Source organism: Canis lupus, chromosome 13, assembly GCF_011100685.1.
Source record: "Canis lupus familiaris isolate Mischka breed German Shepherd chromosome 13, alternate assembly UU_Cfam_GSD_1.0, whole genome shotgun sequence".
In the NCBI taxonomy this organism is placed as follows: domain Eukaryota; kingdom Metazoa; phylum Chordata; class Mammalia; order Carnivora; family Canidae; genus Canis; species Canis lupus.
In genome coordinates this window covers 27619071-27638749 of record NC_049234.1, presented here as the reverse complement: position 1 = coordinate 27638749, position 19679 = coordinate 27619071, and the positions used below count along the sequence as shown (strand labels likewise).

Here is a 19679-nt window from a genome sequence, read left to right as displayed (position 1 = left end):
CCTTATTCCTGTGAAAGTGTCACAGAAGAAGTCAGGGAAGTTGGGCACCTACTTAATATCCTAACCCTGTCTCAGGGCGTTGGGCTTAAACAACAGTGCTCAAGCTCCGTCCTGGCAGAAACGGTTTGGCTGTCTTTCCACACTAATGAGCACAAAACACACTGAGAAGTAAAGCTTTTTCAGAAGTGAATTTGATCACAAAACAGCCACGAACAAACACTATCTGAAGTTACGCCAAAGAGCAGGAAGCAGTGAGCGCTCCGATATACAGTGCATTCCTGCCTCAGCAGCAGTTTTAAATGTTTATGTGGCCCATGCCTTGGAGGCATCACTTTAGGATAAACTTTGTATTTGTATTTCCTGCTTGGATTTGTATTTCCTGCTTCCTTCACGGTAGGCAGCCCACTCTGGCCCGTCTGTTCTGTGACCTCCCATGGTCATCTGGCTTCTCTCAGGCCTTCCCTCCAAAATGCTTGTGAGCCTCCATATAATCTCTAACGGAGTGACTAAGTTTCCAGACTACTGGAATCTTTTTTTTTTTTTTAAGATTTTATTTATTTATTCATGAAAGACACAGAGAAAGAGGCAGAGACACACACAGGCAGAGGCAGAGGGAGAAGCAGGCTCCATGCAGGGAGCCTAATGTGGGACTCAATCCGGGGTCTCCAGGATCATGCCCTGGGCTGAAGGCAGACACTTAACCACTGAGCCACCCAGGTGTCCCCCAATTCCCGAATCTTGATCTGGGGCAAGTAACCCCACCTGTCTGTGCTAGTCTCCGAGGGTGTGGTGAGGACAGAAGTGGTTGAGTCAGCAGTGCTTCGGGCAATATGTAGTGAATTCACCGTTACTGTCCCCATGACCATAGTCTTCATTATCACCATCCTCTTATTTGGCCAGCAGCCCTGAAGAACAAAGCAGATCCCTGGTGACACACAGTTTACTCCCTCCTATTCAGCAGCTTCTATGTTCCTGGCACTCTTTTAAGTGCTGATGATACAGTAGTGAACATGACAGCTCCTGTCCTGCTTACATTCCAACTGTGGAGAGGAGGGCACAAAGCATGGTAATGAGTACTTTGAAGAAAATATAATAGGGTAAGAAGATGAAGCATAGGAGGCATTGTCATCAGGATGTTCGAGGAATATCACTGAGGACTTGACATTTGATGAAGATCTAAAGGATATGAAGGACACACATGGGGTGGAGGGATGGGGGAGCGAGCCTGGGAGATGGAAGGGTAGGTGAAGATGCCCTAAGGCAGGGACGGGCTGGGCACATTCCTCACAGTAACAAGAAGGCAGGTATAGCTAGAGGCCTGAGCAGGAGAGTGGCCACATACGCCATGCACAATGGAGATGGAACCAGCTCGCAGAGGGCCTTTTAGGTAATGGGTTGTTTGGGGATTTTATTTTCTGTGTGATTAGAAGGCTTTAAGCAGAGGGAGTCACCAGAATGCTGCTAAACATCCTACAATGCGAAAGTCAGCAACCATGACAAAGAATCATCCAACCACAGTGTCACTAGGGCTGAGGTTGAGAAACCCAGCTGTGGCTGGTCTGTGAGGGAGAGATGGAGGAGCGGGTTTCACCAAGGAGAAACTTAACACCAGGTCCACTGAGAAACAAAGATGGTGTGGACTAAGATGGAGTGGTGAAGGTGGTGGAAAGTAGTTGGATTCTCCATATGTTTTGAAGGAAGAGTCCACAGGATTTGCTGACCACTTCAAACATGGGACATTTAATTAAACTATAAATTGACACCCAAGGTTTGGGCCTGAGCGTCTAGGTAAATAGCGAATGCCATTACCTGCACCAGGGTGAGTGGGAAGGGCCAGGTGTGGCAAGGACACAAGGCAAGTTGTCTTTCATCAGCCATCAGGTAGAGCTCTGATGTCAACTTTCAGACACATCTGTTTTCCATCTTCCCTGTCACTCCATGTCAGAAAGCCTTTTACTGCCGGGGACTGTGGTGGAGCCCAGGAAGAGTTAAACATCATGCCTGTGGAGAGCTCAGCCACTTTCTGTAGCCATGGAAGTAGAGACCCAAGGTGGAAGTGCTCTTCAGAGTGGTCTGGGGCATCTCCCCATGCAATACTAGGTGCCCTCAGCATCATTTCTACCAAATTATTGTGTGGCATCTGCACGACATTTCTAGTGCTAAGAAGCCTTCCCACAGATGGTGCCACAACTTAGCTCAATACATGGAGACAGCTGTCTCAGATTTCCCTCCTATAGCTTCCTACCATCGATCCTCCCTCTACCATCTTGGATAATACTAGAAAGGAAGCTTATATATGAACCCATGATCATGTGTCATTCTTTGTTCCATATCTACTCTTGCTTCCCCGGAAGGCAGTAAGACTGGTAGGACTACTAATATTTTACAGATGAGGAAACTGAGGCATAGCTTTACCCCGGGTCACATGGCTAGCATCTGATATCGGAATTAAATCAAGCCATTTCATTCTTAAATCTGATACTTCATCTGTCACACAGTAGCTGCCTTTCAAACTTTGTAAAGTCATGTGCAGTGGGAGGCCAGAAGGCAGGTTTCGGCCAACCTCTCACATGTCTGAAAGTCCTCCAGCTCATCAGGCCGTGGCCATCTTCAAAGGACTTTGACTTGAGTATAAAGGATACCCATAAAAGTAGGATCTTAGTCACTGAGCTGAATCTACAAGTCACCAAAGGGCGTGTGCTACCATCAATCAGCTCACCCCTTCACTACTGACCCAGAATGAAATGAAGAGGCATCAGCTTGGTACACTGTGGGATGGGGGTGGGGGGGATGGTAAGAAATAGCAGTAGCCTTCACAGATGGAATACCTTTTCCTGAGCAAGAAATCTTATGTCCCATGAGTTAGAGCTTTCTCAGAAAGAAAGCACCTTATAAGTACTGTACATTCTTTAATTCAAAATACACCAATGTGCTATTCTCCCCATTTTCAGACGAAAAAGCTAAAGCTTATGAAAGATGAAGTAATTTGCCCAAGGTCATGCAGCTGGTGTGCTGTAGAACTAGGATTTGAACCCAAAATCCATTTACTGCTTTCTTATTAAGTGGCTCATGTAACTGGGAAAATCATGGGATAAGTTCAGGTATGGCCGGCTCCAGGATGTCAAACAGTATCATCTGGATCCTAGCTCGCTTCCCGATTCTTCTTTCCTTTCCTCTGAGTGGACTTCCATTTCAGCCTTTCACCAAAGGTGACAAAAGTAACCAGGGGCTACTTAGGTCAGATCCTCACCCCTGTAGCTGGGAGGTGGCTGGCCTCAGTCCCGGAGTTTGGGGCAAAACCTGAAGTGGAGAAAGGATGAGTCCTCAAGAAAAGAATAGAAACGCTTACACACACTCAGACTTAGGGAGTAACTCCCAAACTGAACCTGCAGGAAAGACAACTCCCCTTTATTCTGAAGCTCAAAAATAAGTAATAAAATAAAATTTCTTAATTTCTTTGTATACTTCATATGTATCTGAATTTGAAGTAGTAAATACCAGATTTCTCAAGCTGTTGCTCAAAGTGGAAAAGAAATCTGCTATGATCTGTGAGCTCATTAATTCTGTAACTATATATTGCTTGCACATACACTACTACATATATATGTCAGTTTCTTCATCCTGTCTGTGATGAGGTAACTTGGTTTAGAACCTGGTTTGTTTAAATCCTGAAAGAAGTACAGGTGAGTCTATCTCATTTAAAGAGAACTGTTTTGTTTTGTTTTGTTTTTTCAGAAAAATGTAGATTTTTCTTAGCTCATAGAAAATAAAAAATCTTTGTTCATGTTGTTTTGCCCTGTTTTAGGACTGTACGGAAAGAATATATTACCGCAAAGTATGTAGATCATAAGTTTTCAAGGAAGGCCTGTTCATCTCCATCAGCTAAACTGAATGAATTGCTCGAGGCCATCAAATCCAGGGATTTACTTGCACTAATTCAAGTCTATGCAGAGGGGGTGGAGCTAATGGAACCACTGCTGGAATCCGGACAGGTGAGGCTCCACTAAAACCATAAGATAAAACAGAATGTGGAAAATGAATGTAAAAGATACTGAGATTCTAATACATTGAGTGACCGTGTCTAAATCAAGACAATTTGAGAGTGAGAGGAGTACTCGTTAATAATTACTTCCAGGTAGCTGATATGAACAAAGCTGCTATAGGTAAAGTAGGATCTGCGGTTACCCTACTTACACTCATCCTGTCCTTTTCAGGAGCTTGGGGAGACAGCACTTCATCTTGCAGTCCGAACTGCAGACCAGACGTCTCTCCATTTGGTTGACTTCCTTGTACAAAACTGGTATGCTTTTCATCTTCTCTGAGTACACCTTATAAGTTAATGCAAACCAGTCTTCTCAGGGGCCCAGATCAGAAATCAACAAGCTTTCTGTAAAGAGTCAGGTACTATTTTTGACTTTGCAGACCATGAGGTCTCTATCACAGCTATTCAGCTCTACCATTGTACTGTGAAAGCAGCCATAGACCATATGTAAATGATTGAGCATGGCTGTGTTCCAATAAAGCTTTATTTAAAAAACAAATGGAGGGCCAGGCATGGCCTATAGGCTATAGCTTGCCAGCTCTGGCCTAGAAAGATATAAAATCCTGTCTCTGTCAAAACCCACTGCATTAGGAAAGATTGTAAGAGGGAAGACTTAACAGCAAGCACAGCTCCACAGCATCTATGAGTTTTCATTGTTCATAATTTCACTATAAAACTATAGTGTCGGGGTGTCTGGGTGGCTCGGTGGGTTAAGCATCTGCCTTCAGCTCAAGTCATGATCCTGGGGTCTTCGGATAGAGCCCCATGTTGGGCTCCCTGCTCAGCGGGGAGTCTGCTTCTCCCTCTCCCTCTGCGCCTCCCCACCCCCACTCATCCTCATTCATGCTCTGTGTCTCTCCGTCTTTCAAATAAATGAAATCTTAAAAAAAAAAAAAAAAAAAACTGTACAGTGTGACTCAATAACTAAGTCAAATTTGGGACATAGTAATAGGAGTACAGTATTGAACACAGGAAGTTTGGACTTGCCATATTCTTCAGTGGGTAGTTCTGTAAGCCACGGATTATTAGGAGTAACTGAAGCTCATCCAAAGACAAGTGGTCAAAATAGCAAGGGGATCTGAACCCACATGTGAAGAATGGTGCCTGGACACAAGCCACATTGTATGAATGTCCACCCCTCCCCTTGGAGGTAGTACAGTGTAGTAGTTAAGAGTGTCGGCTCTGGGACAAACTGCCTTTTTTCAGATCCCTACTCCATCTTCCGTGCCATGATAGTCTTGAAAGCAGGTACTTCATTCTCTTTGCACCTTGGTGTTTTCATCTGTGAAACAAAGATGGTCATAACCTACCCCACTGGGTGGTTGTGAAGATTTAATGAGCCAAGATATGTAAAAGCTGAGAGTGTCTGTCCCATAGGAGGCACTCAGAAAATGCTGGCTAAAAAAAAATAAAAAAAAATAAAATAAAATAAAATAAAAAAAAAAAAAAAAAAAGAAAATGCTGGCTATTGCTGTCATCATGTGGCTTATAAATGGAGGTGTAATGTTAGCAGCATCATCGTTTTCCTTGCTTATAAGTAGTTCTCAAACTTAACTCCGTTGTTAGCACAGAAATAAGTGATTCATCTGTAGCTTTAAATTATTCATGCCCTATTTAAATGGCATTTTAAGTTATACTTTTTTTCTGGTAACATTTTAATTCTTCAGTGGGAACCTGGATAAGCAGACAGCCCTGGGCAACACGGCTCTACACTACTGCAGTATGTACGGTAAACCCGAGTGTTTGAAGCTTCTTCTCAGGAGCAAGCCCACCGTGAGTGTCGGTAAGAGCGTGACCAAGCGTCTTCATAACAAGAGTCAGCATTCAGTTAGCTAAAACTGAGACTCGAGTGTTACATTATAATCTGATTATTGTCTGCAACCTTTTCAATATATACCTTAGATAATGATGCCGATTTCTTTCCCCCCTGTTGTAGTTAACCAAGCTGGGGAGACTGCCCTGGACATAGCAAAGAGATTGAAAGCCACCCAGTGTGAAGATCTGGTAAGCAAAATGGAGGTGGGGTATCCATTAGACACCAGCTGCCTTAAAATGTCATTCTCAGAAGCTGGAATTGGGATAAAAGAAACAGATTCATCTCTCTGAACGTTGGCTAAAGAAATTCAGACAGGCACTAAGGCTACATTTGGAAAAGTGGTAGGATGATAAATTTGCCATTCTGTGTCTTCTCAGAGCAGTTGTGACATAGGAGCTAAAAGGCATTTGAAAGATATTATTACCAGACAGGCTTATCAATTAAGGTCATGGTTTTTATATGCCAGACCCTTAGGTTTTCCCTGCAGCTCAGTAGTAAAGAAGAATTATTTGGGAGCTACGTCCAAAAACTGGTCAAGTTAAGTTCAGAATATAGTGGTTTTCAAAATATTAACTGCACGGCTTCCCCCTCCAGCCCCAGCGTTTTGACCCCATTGGTTCTTGTGTATCACCTGGACTTTAGCATAGCATGAATCTCTTACCAGTGGGGAAGGATGAGACAAAAAAATAAGTTCCATCCCCTGAGTTTCTGCCCAGTGCCAGCTGCAGGCCAGCAGGTATACGTTTTTATTTTTAGGAGAATCCTGTGAGGAAGCTGTGGATCTTACCATCTTATGGATAAGAAAAGTGGTCCATGAATCAATCCAGGACTGTCTGACTTGAAAGGCTTACCTCTCCTACTGCACTAACTCTTGATTTTGCCTTCCAGCCAGGGATTTACACTTTAGAGGCTCATTTTTAAGAATGTTTAAGAAAGCTTTTAATTTGAGAGAGAATTCATGTTACCAAACTAAGAAAGACTCTGCATGTAATTCCGGGCAACTCCTGTGAAGCCAATCCTCCAGCAGTTCAGCCCTGTAGACTCAGAGTTTTGCCCTACAGGCAGCTCCTGGTGATTCATTTGAAACCAGGACCCAGGTGGGATTTGTTCAGTGGTTATGTAAAAGTGGGATGGCTAACACTTCCAATAACGTGGCTATCCCTGCTGTTACTTTCAGCTTTCCCAGGCTAAATCTGGGAAGTTCAACCCACACGTCCACGTGGAATATGAGTGGAACCTGCGACAGGAGGAGATGGATGAGAGCGATGATGACCTGGATGACAAAGTGAGTGCAAACGGCGCCTCTGAGTTCCTGCCGCTGCTCCCAGGTTTTCTGTGCCACATAGATGAGATTGTTCTTCGCAAGACTGTGTCTGGTCTTTTGACCCAGGGCCAGTTACTTTGCTCCTTCTTTGATCCTTGTTGGGTTCCACAGCTGTATTAGTCAGGGTTCTCTGGAAAACCAGACCCAGTATGGTTGAAGGCAGAGGGAGAGAGATCAGAATTTATCTTTAGGAATTGGCTCATGTGATTGTGGGGGCTAGTGAGTACCTAGGGTATGAGGTGGGCTGGTGGGAACTGATGGTGTGGTCTGGTGTCTGGAGGTCCTCAGTATCTTCTCAAGAGCCTTTCAGCTGATTGGAGGAAGCCTACCCACATTATGGAGGGTAATTCCTTTTATTGGAAATCTAATGTAACGTTAACTACATCTAAAGAAAATCCCTTCACAGCAGCATCTAGACCAGTATTTGACCAGACACCTGGGTGCCATAGCCCAGCAAGGTGAAGACATAAAATTAGCCATTAGAACAGCTACTTCATAAATAAAAAGCTGGGAGATAGTAAGAACTTGGGTATGGACTAGGCAGTGGGAAGCACGTTTGTTCTGTGCTACCTCAGTAATTTTTACCAAAAGCCCACTATGGTATTGTTACTGTCCCATATTATAGAAGAGAAAACTGATGCACACAGATTTTTGCAACCTGAGGTCTTAGGGCTAGTAAAGATACTCTCAAGATTAAACCTAGTTTTCTCTGACCCTCATGGGTAGTTCAGAACTACCTTTGAAAGTTCATTCATGCAGTTTTCATCAGATACATATTTTTACTTATTTATTTCAGAGAGAGAGAGAGAGTAAGGGGAGGGATGGAAGGAGAGGGAGAGAGAGAATCTCAGACTCCCCACTGAGCATGGAGCCTGATGCGGGACTTGATTCCAGAACCCTGAGATAATGACCTGAGCCGAAACCAAGAGTCAGACACTCAACCGACTGCCACTCAGGTGCCGCACGTTGGATATGTATTGAGCCTTTGCTCTTCCCTAGGCAGCACGTAAGGAATAGTCATACAAAGGTGTCCTACTTTAAGAAGAGGCAAATTATAATGAATAACCATTATAATAATAGCTTGGGAAAATCCCTGAGATATATTCAGAGAACAGAAAAGTTGCCTCAGCCTTGGAAAGCAGTGAGGAAATTACCAAGAAAGTACCATTGAAGATGGTTTTCTGAGAGTAGGGAGGAAACTTGCCAGCCAAAGAAGTGGGGAGGAATGCATCTTTCCAGGGAGGGAGAACAGCATGTGCAAAGGCCAAGGGGTTGTGATAGAGCTGGAAGTCTGAGGAATGGTTAGAAGCACCGTGTGTGAGGTGCGTTCAAGTGGATGGGTGGGTGGGTGGGTGGGAGAGGCAGGAGGCTGCCCTGCAGGATCAGGGATCCCAGATCGGGAAGCAAGTTATGAGCCAAATTTGGCCTTTGGGCTTTCTCCAAGCAGTCAGAAGCCAACAGAGATTAATTGTCAAGGGAGCAAGTTTCCCCAGCAGCTCTGGCCTCAGTGTAGAAAACGTGCTGGAGCTGAAAGCAGCTGCAACCAGGGCTATTCAGGAGGCCTGTGCTTCGGTGGCGGCTGGTGGGCACCTGCACCAGGCGGAGATCCCAGGGACATTTCTGAGCTGTCCACGCAGGCCCTGGTGGCTCTGGGTGACCCTGAGGCTTCCACCTTGGGAAGTTATGGGGATGCCACTGCTGTGCAAACACAAGGGACACCTCGTAGGCAGTCGAAGACAGTTTAGGATCCGAAGGGATAGGATTGGACCCACAGGTGTGTTTCAGGGCCACAATGTGGAGGCTACTTTCTAAGGGAATATAAAAAAGAGAAAAGAGGTGAGGACTGAGAACTCTGATGGGAGAGGGTTGGGCTGGGAAGGAACACACTGTAGAGACCACACGTGGGCGGAACACAGGTCAGTGCTGGTCACGGTGTCCTGCGGAAGGCAGGTATCCGTTACGTTAAAGGTCACCTGTGACCATGCCCTTCGGCTCCTGAATGCCTCTGATTGCTAACCAGTGTCTCCCTGCTGTGACCCTGGTAATGGGGAACTGCGTCCTCCTCTTGTGCTGGGGCACGGCAGGCAGGGAGCCGCAGGAACCCCCCTTCCCGACGGAGCCTGAGGTGTGGGCCTCGGGGAGTTCCTCACCCGCTGCTCTGTTCTGTCATCCGCAGCCGAGCCCCATCAAGAAAGAGCGCTCCCCGAGGCCTCAGAGCTTTTGCCACTCCTCCAGTATCTCCCCCCAGGACAAGCTGTCACTGCCGGGCTTCAGCACCCCGAGGGACAAGCAGCGGCTCTCCTACGGCGCCTTCACCAACCAGATCTTCGTCTCCACAAGCACAGACTCGCCCACGTCACCGACCGCAGAGGCTCCTCCGCTGCCTCCTAGAAACGCCGGGAAAGGTACGGACTTAGAGGAGGGCTCTCCCCCTCCGTCCTCAAAGCTGGCGGTCTGCGCAGCTTTGAGGTAGAAATTGCGAGGGGCCTCTGAGTGGCAGGGTACAGAACGTGATGTCGGGGACAGTTGGAAACCAGGGCCTTGCCATTTGCTAAGTGCCAGCTGTAAGATGGTGCTGTGAGCGCCCCTCGTGTGTTTGCCGTGCTCACCTCACAACAGTCCTATGAGGTATGTGCTTTGGTGCCCACTTTACAGATGAGGAAACTACGGCTTATGGACGTAGAGTGACCTGCCCACGTCCACACCACCTGTGACAGGTAGAGTTGGGATTCAGTCCACGGTCCACCTGGCACCAAACCTGTGTTCTTTCTTATACGATGTAGTGTGGAATTGTAGTATTCCTTCGAAAAATTAATTTTCTCTACACTAAGTTGTCTGTCTTCTGGATATGTTAGTAGTAATAGTGGTACATCGTTGTTATGGAGCACTCGCTTCATGACAGGCCCTAAGCCCAGCACTTCTCATTTTATGCTCACAAAAGGAGGTGGGTTGTAGTTGCTGGCATCACGCAGACAAAGGAGATTGTGGTTCAGAGATGTTGAGTGATTGGCCTAATGTTCTCAGATCTCTGTGATTCTAACCCAGGTCCTATATGACCTGAGCCCTCTCTCCTGTGCTTCCTCATGAGGATTGTTTTTCCACGAAACTCTACCTGGGAAGAATCTTAGCCAGAAGAGGGGCACTGTGTAGCGCATCGTCCGGAACCTCCACCAGGGCCAGCACCAAGGGCCGAGGGTCTGCTGTCCTGGTCTGTGGCAACAGAGTGCTTGTCCCGTATCCCACATCCATAAAGAGTGCCCAGCTGTGAAAGTCAGTGTTCCCACCTGTACAGAGACCACTTTAGATGCAGAAATGGCAACATTTAAAGAGTCATCAGGCCAGGGGGAAAGTGAGAGGTACCCAGAGCGGCAGCTTGGGGTTCGGTCTTGGTCAGCAAATTCAAGTGCAGGCTTCTCCCTATGTGCTCAGCTCATGCTCACACAGGTTCTGAGGGCCTCTCCCTACACAATGCCATGCCTATTTGAATCACACTGGGGCTATTTTCTGAGAAATGTGAGCTTTATTCAGAACAGCGTTTTTTCAGAGCTTATTCTCCATTGAAATAGTGTTATAAATGGGAGCTGTGTTCTTAGAGAGACCCCAAATGGCCTCGTAGATCATAAAATAGCGGAGAAAAGCTAAAATAAGGTTTTGGCATGAACGGTGCTCATCAAAGATACCTAGTAACCATAATGTAAGAGTGACAGCACACGTGAGCCAGTGCTTTGAACCTCCAGTGTTTCTCTTACCCATCCATACATTATACAAGAATGCACGTAAATAAGGCATCAGATCCCTTATTCAAACACTAACCTCTCAAGTTGCAGGTATGCCCTACACAGTAAGAGAACTGTGCTGCTTCCCACCTCTGTGTGATCCTGTTTTCCTGTCGGGGTAGCAATCGGATAAGACCAGAAATTTCCCTTTCTGTACCCCAAAGAGGACCGTGAAAATAAAATATAAAATAATCAAAGAAAATTCTGAGAGGGCTCATGTCCCCTGATTGTGCTCACCAACATAAGAGCGATGACCTGTCTAGACAGGGTGGGCCTCCAGGTCACTGAGAATTTTGGAAAAGGTCTGCAAAAGAGAAAGACCCCAGAGTCCTGGGAACCAAGAGGCTGCCTCACCTCCCTCCATCCTTTTCTATAATTCTATCTCAAGAGACCACAGAAACTCATAAAATATACTATCTGACTCGCTGCCAAGCATCTGTCTCCTGCCTTGAATAAATTCTAGCTAGCTCTCTAGCAGAGGCACAGAAAACAAAGACCAAATGTATTAAAGGATCCAGCTGCTAAAACAAGTGCTCAGAGACTTGGCCATAGTAACCATGGTCAGCCCTGGACAAGCTACTAACCCCAAGGCCCACCTCCCCAAATCCTGACATTGAGAACAGAAATCCCTGTCTACTAGAACCCGAGTGCTCTTCCGGGCTGCTCATAGTGGGGCTTCAGACGCGGACAGACACCAGCAGCGTAGGCTCCCCCTGACTTTCCAAGGGGCTTGAAATGGGAGCTGTGCCCTGCAGCTAGCCTGGCTCGTGTGTCCCTACATTTGGGAAAGTGGTAATGTTTAGAATGGAGATCTTAGAAGACATTGTTGAAAATCAGCTGACGCTCTGTGCAAAGATAATTCTCCTCTGTTTTGTGGCCCTTATGTGTTTTTCATTTCATTCTGTTGAACCATTTGCATGAAAACAAGGATGTCTTGAATCTGTCGTTTGGTTGCTCATTTTCCATGGAAGTGACGTCGAGCTCTCTGCTTGCAGCAATGGTCATTTCCACCCTGTGAATTTAGGGCTTGGACGGATGGCGGCTTCCGGCAAGGCGTTGCAGACACTCAGGATAAAGTCCCCAGTAATAAGAGGAGTATGGGGGGGGGGGGGGGGCGGGGAAGGAGAAAGAATTATTCTGACTCAGCACAGGAATATTTTCAAGAATCTCCAGCTGCCTCATCAAAATGCAGGGAAGTTGGACCTAAATTGCCATCAAGCAAAGCCCCCTTGTGCTTGAGCAGAGCGCCAGTCAGAGTGGGGAGATTTGGCAGTTCAGAACCCCAACTCACCGCCCTTGAGCCTTAGATATATTTTGCTGCCTAACCTCTTGAAATGTGAAGCTGTAAAATTAAGTATGCAGACATTTCTCACTGAGAATGTTTCTCTGCTCAGTTATTAGGACCTGCCCCCTGACCCCCAACGTTACAGTATGTTTAAGACTTGAAATTCTTAAAAATAAATAAATAAATTAATTAATTAATTAATTAATTTAATTAAATAAAAAAAGACTTGAAATTCTTCAAGCTTGCCAAGATTGGTTTGTTTCTTACCATTAAGCAAAAAATTAATGTCCTAGAACCTGAACTTTAGAGAGCTGGAAGGATGCTGAAAGGTGAGTCAGTCTGCTACCCATTGTACAGCCAAGGAAGCTAAGGTAGGGAAAGGGTGAGGAACTGATCTCAGGTCACACAGTGGCTGTTAGAGGGTAGAAAGTAAAAATGGCCCTTAGAGACTCCTCAAACCAGACTGTGTGGTTTCTGCTTTCCCGAGTTGAGGAAGGCGGTCGATCACTGTCTTGCCTTCCTCACGGATTATCCTCAGAATCCAGTGAGATAGTATGTGGAGAAAGCATTTTGTAAAAGGCAGAGCCCTGAAGTCCTGGGAGAGGCGCCCCCTAGGACTGTCATGTCAGGCCGTAACCACAGACATCTCTAGAACACGGAGGAACATGGTGAGCAGGTGGTGCCGTCCTCCCGTCCCCCAGAGCAGGACCAGAGACATGATGCGTGCCTGTGACTGGTTGGCTTGATGTAACTGTTCCTAAGTGATTTAAAGCTGGAGAGCTGTGGCTTTCTCCCACCATACAGTTGCACACGTTTTACATAACAGGGACACAAACAGGACCTGACACAAGATGGTACACAGGTTAATGAGGCACACAGGAAGCCTCTAGCCAAGCGCCTAGAGTAAGTGCCGGGGAGGGCCCTGCTGCTGACACCACGGCCACGATAGCTCCTCACCTCTAAAAAAGGTTCCTTTGGGGAAAGAGTGGTGAGGTGATGTCCCCCCTGGTCTCATAAATGAGCAGGTGCTCTCCAGTGAACCTGGCTAAGTGCAGGCACCATGTACCAAGGAAAGGATTTGTTAGGGAAATGAAGGGCAAATCTGACCACAGGAAGCTTACTTCACTTAACTGACTTTTCAAGCTTTGAGAAACACAAACCGATGGTACATTAGTGACAGTTTTCTCCCGTCAGTTCGTGGACTTGGAACCCTAGAACCTGGCATCACGTAGCCCCAGTGACTATCAGGCGGCTACCTGTACGGCTTCCTGACACACTTCAGACACGTTTTCTGTAGCGTGCATGCCTGCTTCGGACAGGCTGCAGCCCGGGCTGAGAGGAAGCAGGCGGTCTGTGCAGCAGAATGGTGCTGGCCGGCCAACGGCCCCAGGCAGGCCTTGCTCGTAGGTGCTCGTATCACAGAGGATGGCAAACAGGTGCCACCCCACCATCAGCTTAGGTGAGGAGACCTCGTGAACCCCAGAGTGAAGCTTGAGAGCAAAGCACATCGTCTCAAGCCATCGGCCTGTAGAGCCCCCTGCAGAGGCCTGGGCAGCCGTGACCTCTGTGGAGCAAACCTCACTCTTCCTTTTCCTCCAGAAAGCCTCTTTCTTGCCTACCCTGGAGATGGGGCTCCTTCTGTGAACACGCTAACCCTCTCCCCGCCCTGGCTTCTTCTGAATATTTAGCTCACCTTGCTGAGCTTCGGGGTCTTCCTGTGAAAACCAGGATTGGGTTGCAGACCTCGCGGGCTCACCGCTTAGAAACCGTGAAACAATGTGGTAACTAGTGCATAGCGAGCATTCACCAGATAGGAATCCGTTTGATCCGAGTGCATGTATTTGGTTCAACAGATGGGCGGTGCCCTGGGAACACAGCCAAGGGGTACAGAGAGAGCAGCGAGGGGCGCCGTGAGGGGTGGCCGAGCAGGAGGGGCGAGGGAGTCTCTGTTTCCCTGTCCTGCGGCACAGGGGCTGTGAGTGAACAGGCCTTGCGTCCCGGGCGTGGGGCGGGTGTGCTGTGTCATTGCTGAATGAATAAACCACAGCAGGGCCAGTGAAAAGCCTGTCCCAGGAATGTGTGGCCAGAGTCTGGAAGTCTCTACGCCAGAGACCTTGGGGGTGTGATGGTTGACTTGCTGAAAGTCTTTCTACAGAATGTGTGCAGCATCACAGCCAAATAGTTGCGTGAGCATCTTCGAGATTTCTGCACCTTTCATTCAAGGCTCATGGCAGTAATCAGAGAGGGCGGGGAGGGGGCAGGAAGGGAGGACATGAAGGTGGCCTGCCACCGTCAGGGGCATTGCAGGATGATGGCGGCTGGCCTAGGAAGTATATTTTCCTCATAACAGCATTATTCCTATACTGATGACTATAGTTTCCTGGGTGGTTTTTTTTTTTTAATCTCATGAAAAGATAACCACTTGAGCGGCTCTATATTGAAGCATCCCATGGGCTGTCATCCCTGATCCATGCCAGATTTTTTTTTTATCTGGTTTTTTTTCGCCTGTTTTTAGCAGTCTCCCCTGATCCTTTTTAAAGCATGGTGCATCTATGCCCTTGCACTGGCCACATTGCAGGCTGAGTGTGTCTGGGATTTTTGACCTCAGGGGTGGCCACTGGCACAGGTTCACTAGCCAAGTCACCTGAGTGCCAGGTGTGCAAAGGGAATCAGAGGGAATCATGTTGTGCTTCTCACGTATGGAGATGCATGAGTAGTTGTTTGGTTTTTCTTTAAGATGTTATTTATTTATGTGACACAGAGCACAAGCAGAGGGGGAGTGGCAGGTAGAGGAAGAAGGAGAAGCAGGCTCCCTGCTCAGCAGGGAGCCCAATGAGGGGCAATGAAGGGTTCAATCCCAGGACCCTGAGATCATGACCTAAGCCAAAAACAGATGCTTAACCTATTTATCCACCCAGGCGCCCCGTGAGTAGTTGTTAAAGAACCACCCTTACTTAGGCCCTTAAATCCAGGCACTAGTCTATTATTTATTGGGCTCCTAGAAGGAGTCTGAAGGATGGGGAATTGCTCCTGCCACATCATATGTAGCATGGTATTGCTCCTGCATGGCTCTGCTGCACCAGAGCCCTGCCCAGCCCTGCTGACTGACTGTGGCCTCCTTGCACATTCCACCATGCCCTCCTGTGCCTCTGTTTCCCCATCTGAGTGCAATGATAATAGTGCCTTCCTGCTACATACAGGGTCTTTCTCTATATAAATACACTATATCTTTATCCACTTTTTTTTTTAATTTTATTTACTTTTAAGTAATCTCTTCACCCAACGTGGTGCTTGAACTCAACCCTGAGATCAAGAGTCTCAAGGTCCAGTGACTGAGCCAGCCAGACGTAACAAACTTTTCAGGTCCGCGCTGTGAAACGCATTCATCTTATCCAGAGTTGTGTGTAGATAGAATTTCTGCTACTATTACTTACTGTATATGGCATGGCGTGTTTAGAGTATGTACATTATATTTCTACAGATGGTGTTTTCAGAAATTGTCAAGACAGTTTTTGAAAGCCATCTTCTGGATCTTGTTGTTTTACTTAAATTATAAAGATGTACTATTATTTGGCCTCCCAAATAATAGCAGGGCAGACCTTTGGGTGTTTTGTTTTACTAAAAACCGAATGTACAAGGACAATGAGAAAGCATCCTCCCGAGTTACACCATGAATTATTTCCATAGACTTGTATTGAGTGTTCAGAATGTGCCAAGCACTGAGGGATATGAAGAAGACATGAATCTTGCCCCAAGGGAGCTTTCAGCCTGGGAAAGAAGAGAAAAACCTAGCTATAATGCAATGGGGAGAAGAATAGTCAGTGCTATTTAGCCTTGTGGAAGGTTACAGGTAAAAGCAGTTGCCCAAGGCAAAGGGGATGGGTCAGAGAAGGCTCTGGATGAGGTTCCGATTGAGCTGACCCTTCACAGATGAGGTGCAGAGGTGAGGAGGGAATGTAGTTGGGCCTGAGTATCCCAGCCAGGGAGAACGTAGGGGCAGTCACAGGAGGAGAACAGGTACCGACCATCAAAGATCAGCACCCGCCCTGGGGTCACACAGAGCCACACTTATGTACTGTGAGTCGCCGATTTCCTAAACTCTCTGAGCCTTGGGTCTCTTCACCCCGAAAGTAGATGATCACGACAGCAGTGCTGCTTCATAAGGGGAGTTCTCAATTATGTAAATAAGCCTCTCCTGAGTGTTAGGTCCGGCGCACGATACTCAGTAAATGGTAGCTCTGCAAAATTTAGGGAATGTAGGAGATTTGAAAAGCATGCTGAAAAAAGAAAAAAAAGAAGGAAGGAAGGAAGGAAGGAAGGAAGGAAGGAAGGAAGGAAGGAAGGAAGGAAGGAAGGGAAGAAGAAGAAAGAAAGAAAGAAAGAAAGAAAGAAAAAAGAAGAAAGAAAGAAAGAAAGAAAGAAAGAAAGAAAGGAAGGAGAAAGAAAAAGAAAAGCATGCTGATGGTGAATTTAGGGTTTTTTTGTTTGTTTGTTTGTTTGTTTTTTTATTCATGAGAGAGGGCAGAGGGAGAAGCAGGCTCCCCACAGAGCCAGGAGCCTGATGCAAGACTCAATCCCTGGACCCTGGGATCATGACCTGAGCCAAAGGCAGACACCTAACCGACTGAACCACCTGGCCATCCCAGGAACAGATTTTTTTTTTTTTAATATGTATTTAGGTGTACATGCATGGCTTTTCAAGACGGTTTTTCCAAAATAAGTAGATTCATTTCCTTCTTGTTGACAATTCAAGTCCTATCTGGTGAGGTTTCATTTAAACCATCCCTGGAGTCTATGAATGTATTATTTTCCCATCCCCCTGGGAAGCTTTCACGAACAGAGGAAACACCAGTTCCTGGGCAGGTCTCAGGAAACAGCCACAGCCTTTTGTGAGTCTGAATGGTTGGGCGAGGGGTTGCAGAGCAAGGGCTTTGCAAACTGCCCAGAGCAAGCACAGTGGCTTCGAGGTGGATAGTGACCTCGCACGTGAGTTTCCTGAACTCTGGCTGTGGGCTGGGCACACGTCTGAGGTACGGACCTCACTCAGGGCCTCCCTGAACCGATGACATGGAGGCGTGCATGGCAGTGCAGCCCCCAGAAGTCCAGTGGGCATCTCTGGAGCTAAAGACACAGCAGAGCATCCACACAGAGTGACCCAGAGGGCTGGTGGGGTTGTGGAACAAGGCACACGATCTTGGGAAGAGGTGAGTTCATGATCTCCTCTAAGGAGACCTTCTAATAATTTCACTAACCTCAGAGTTCTTTATAAGCTTTGGAAGCTTTTGAGAGCCATATTTTTAAGAAAAAAGAAAGAAGATAATTTGACATACTAGTCAGTAGCAAATGAGGAGTGAGGCATTTTCTCCTTATTTCCACCAGCCCTAGCAGGCTGTCCACGTCACCTCCAATCCTCCCCACCCTGTTAAGCTTGCCTCCCACCCTTTTTTTGTGTTTGTTTGATGCCGTGTTTATTCTTTTCTATTTTGTTTTATTTTAGCTTTCTTTATCCTGCCAGAATTGCTTCCTTCCTCACCACGCCAGGACTTAGATTATTTTGCATAAAACATCCCCTTTGGTGGTTGAGACACTAGTTACTAATTTTAAAAGTCTTCTGAGATCTTTAAATCGTTTTTTTGTTTTGTTTTGTTTTTGTTTTGTTTTAAGATTTTATTTATTTGACAGAAAAAAAAGAGAGAAAGCACACAAGCAGGGAGAGTGGCAGAAGGAGAGGGAGAAGCAGTCTCTCTGCTGAGCAGGGAGCCCAACATGGGGCTTGATCCCAGGACCCTGAGATCACAGCCTGAGCCAAAGGCAGACACTTTACTGACTGAGCCATCTAGGCACCCCTAAGATCTTTAAATCTTAAGAAAGCTTAATTATGCTTTTCTGGGACCTCATACAGTGTTTTTCAGCCTTTTTTTTTTTTTTTTTTTTTTTTTTTTAACTCAAGCCCTCCCAGCCACATTTTATGGTACCTCCCTTTCTGTAGCTTCTATTACAAAACAATAGGTGGATCTATGTGTATGTTTTCTGGCTAGGGAATTATAGTATTGAATATTTCTTTTCACGCTTAACATGTCTCTAATATTTCCCCCGATTTCTAGTATTCTGTTGGCACCCTGTGACACCCTTCTGTCTTCTTTAAAAGGTCACCTTCCCAAGGTCACCAGCCTTAAAAAGATAGAAGTAATGGTCATTCGTCAGTTTATCCAATACTATATTACTAAACTTAGTTTAGTTTACACCAGACTAAACTAGTCCAGAAAAAGGGCTGGCCCTGATAGAATTACAGTCTGGGGGGGTGGGGGGGACATGCAATAATAAACAAGTAAGCAGCAAAATACGATTACAGATAAAGTAAGACAGAGGTACATGATCCTGCACAGAACACTAATCCCTTCATTTCTGAAATGCTGGCACGGGAGGTTGGATTTTGCTCGGCTTATGGTTACAGGATGACTCTGTGTTCGGATCGCTCCTGAAATCAGGTACACATACAACTTTGCTCAGAGACACAGCCCCATTAGTGCCTTGTCTCTGGCGATTTTTGTTTGCAGACAGGATTTGGAACTGATGCAATGACTTTAGTTGCACTGCATCAGAAGATCCCTAGGTGGTGGTAGAGATGAAAGTGCTGGAGAATCTCATCATCGTCTAATCTCTCTTCTCCGCGTATTTCCAAGAGGAAAGTCACACTTCCTAACACTGAGCGTTTGCTGTTGTTGTCCGTGTTGTTCTCCCCCTGGGCTCAGCGCACAGAGCGCAGTCCTGGCTTTCAGGAACGGCAGTGTGAGACAGGCGAGCACCCACCAGGCCAGAGACCTTCACACCCCATGGTAGTGAAACCTTACACCCTCCGAACCCCCTTACTCCTGCTTTCCTGACTGCAGATGGGGGCAATAATAAAAAAAATCAAGGGGAATAGCATATATGAACACATTATCATTTTTAAAAATTTTGTTCATTTATTTTAGAGAGAGGGAGCACATGTGAGCAGGAGGAGGAGCAGAGGGAGGAGGAGATAATGTACAGCAGAGCCCGCGCTGAGTGCAGAGCTCAATGCAGAGCTCGATCCCATGGTCCCAGAATCGCAACCTGAGCCAAAAGTCAGGAGTCAGACCCTTAACTGACTGTGAGCCCGCCAGGCACCCCGTGAACGGATTTTTGAGAAGTACAAATCATCCTACAAATGCAAGGCTGCCATAACAGTCCCTTTATTGTTATAAGATCACTTCTGAAACTACATGACTGGTAGCATAACTAGGTGTTCATTTGGAGAAACAGTGAGGCTTCCATCAGACATCACATCAGTAGGATAGAGGGTAAACTGTAGAGCTCAGGCCATTTTATCCAAAAGCAGCTGGTGATCTTACTGAGATTGTCAGTATTGATTCCAAGATGAGACCATCTTTGAGAATCACTGGTGTAAGTCAGCG

The 19679-nt window shown here is 46.4% G+C and overlaps 1 protein-coding gene across 4 annotated transcripts in view; it reads left to right on the top strand.

Annotated features, from left to right (window-relative positions):
- Window positions 1-19679, top strand: part of ASAP1 (ArfGAP with SH3 domain, ankyrin repeat and PH domain 1) — a 357363-nt gene that overhangs the window by 311726 nt on the left and 25958 nt on the right. For all 4 annotated transcript variants that reach the window (XM_038555531.1, XM_038555529.1, XM_038555530.1 and 1 more), the window contains 6 exons: window positions 3806-3992; window positions 4215-4300; window positions 5710-5825; window positions 5979-6046; window positions 7036-7143; window positions 9359-9587. In XM_038555531.1, coding sequence (XP_038411459.1) covers window positions 3806-3992; window positions 4215-4300; window positions 5710-5825; window positions 5979-6046; window positions 7036-7143; window positions 9359-9587 — 794 coding nt within the window. The remainder of the gene's footprint in view (window positions 1-3805; window positions 3993-4214; window positions 4301-5709; window positions 5826-5978; window positions 6047-7035; window positions 7144-9358; window positions 9588-19679) is intronic.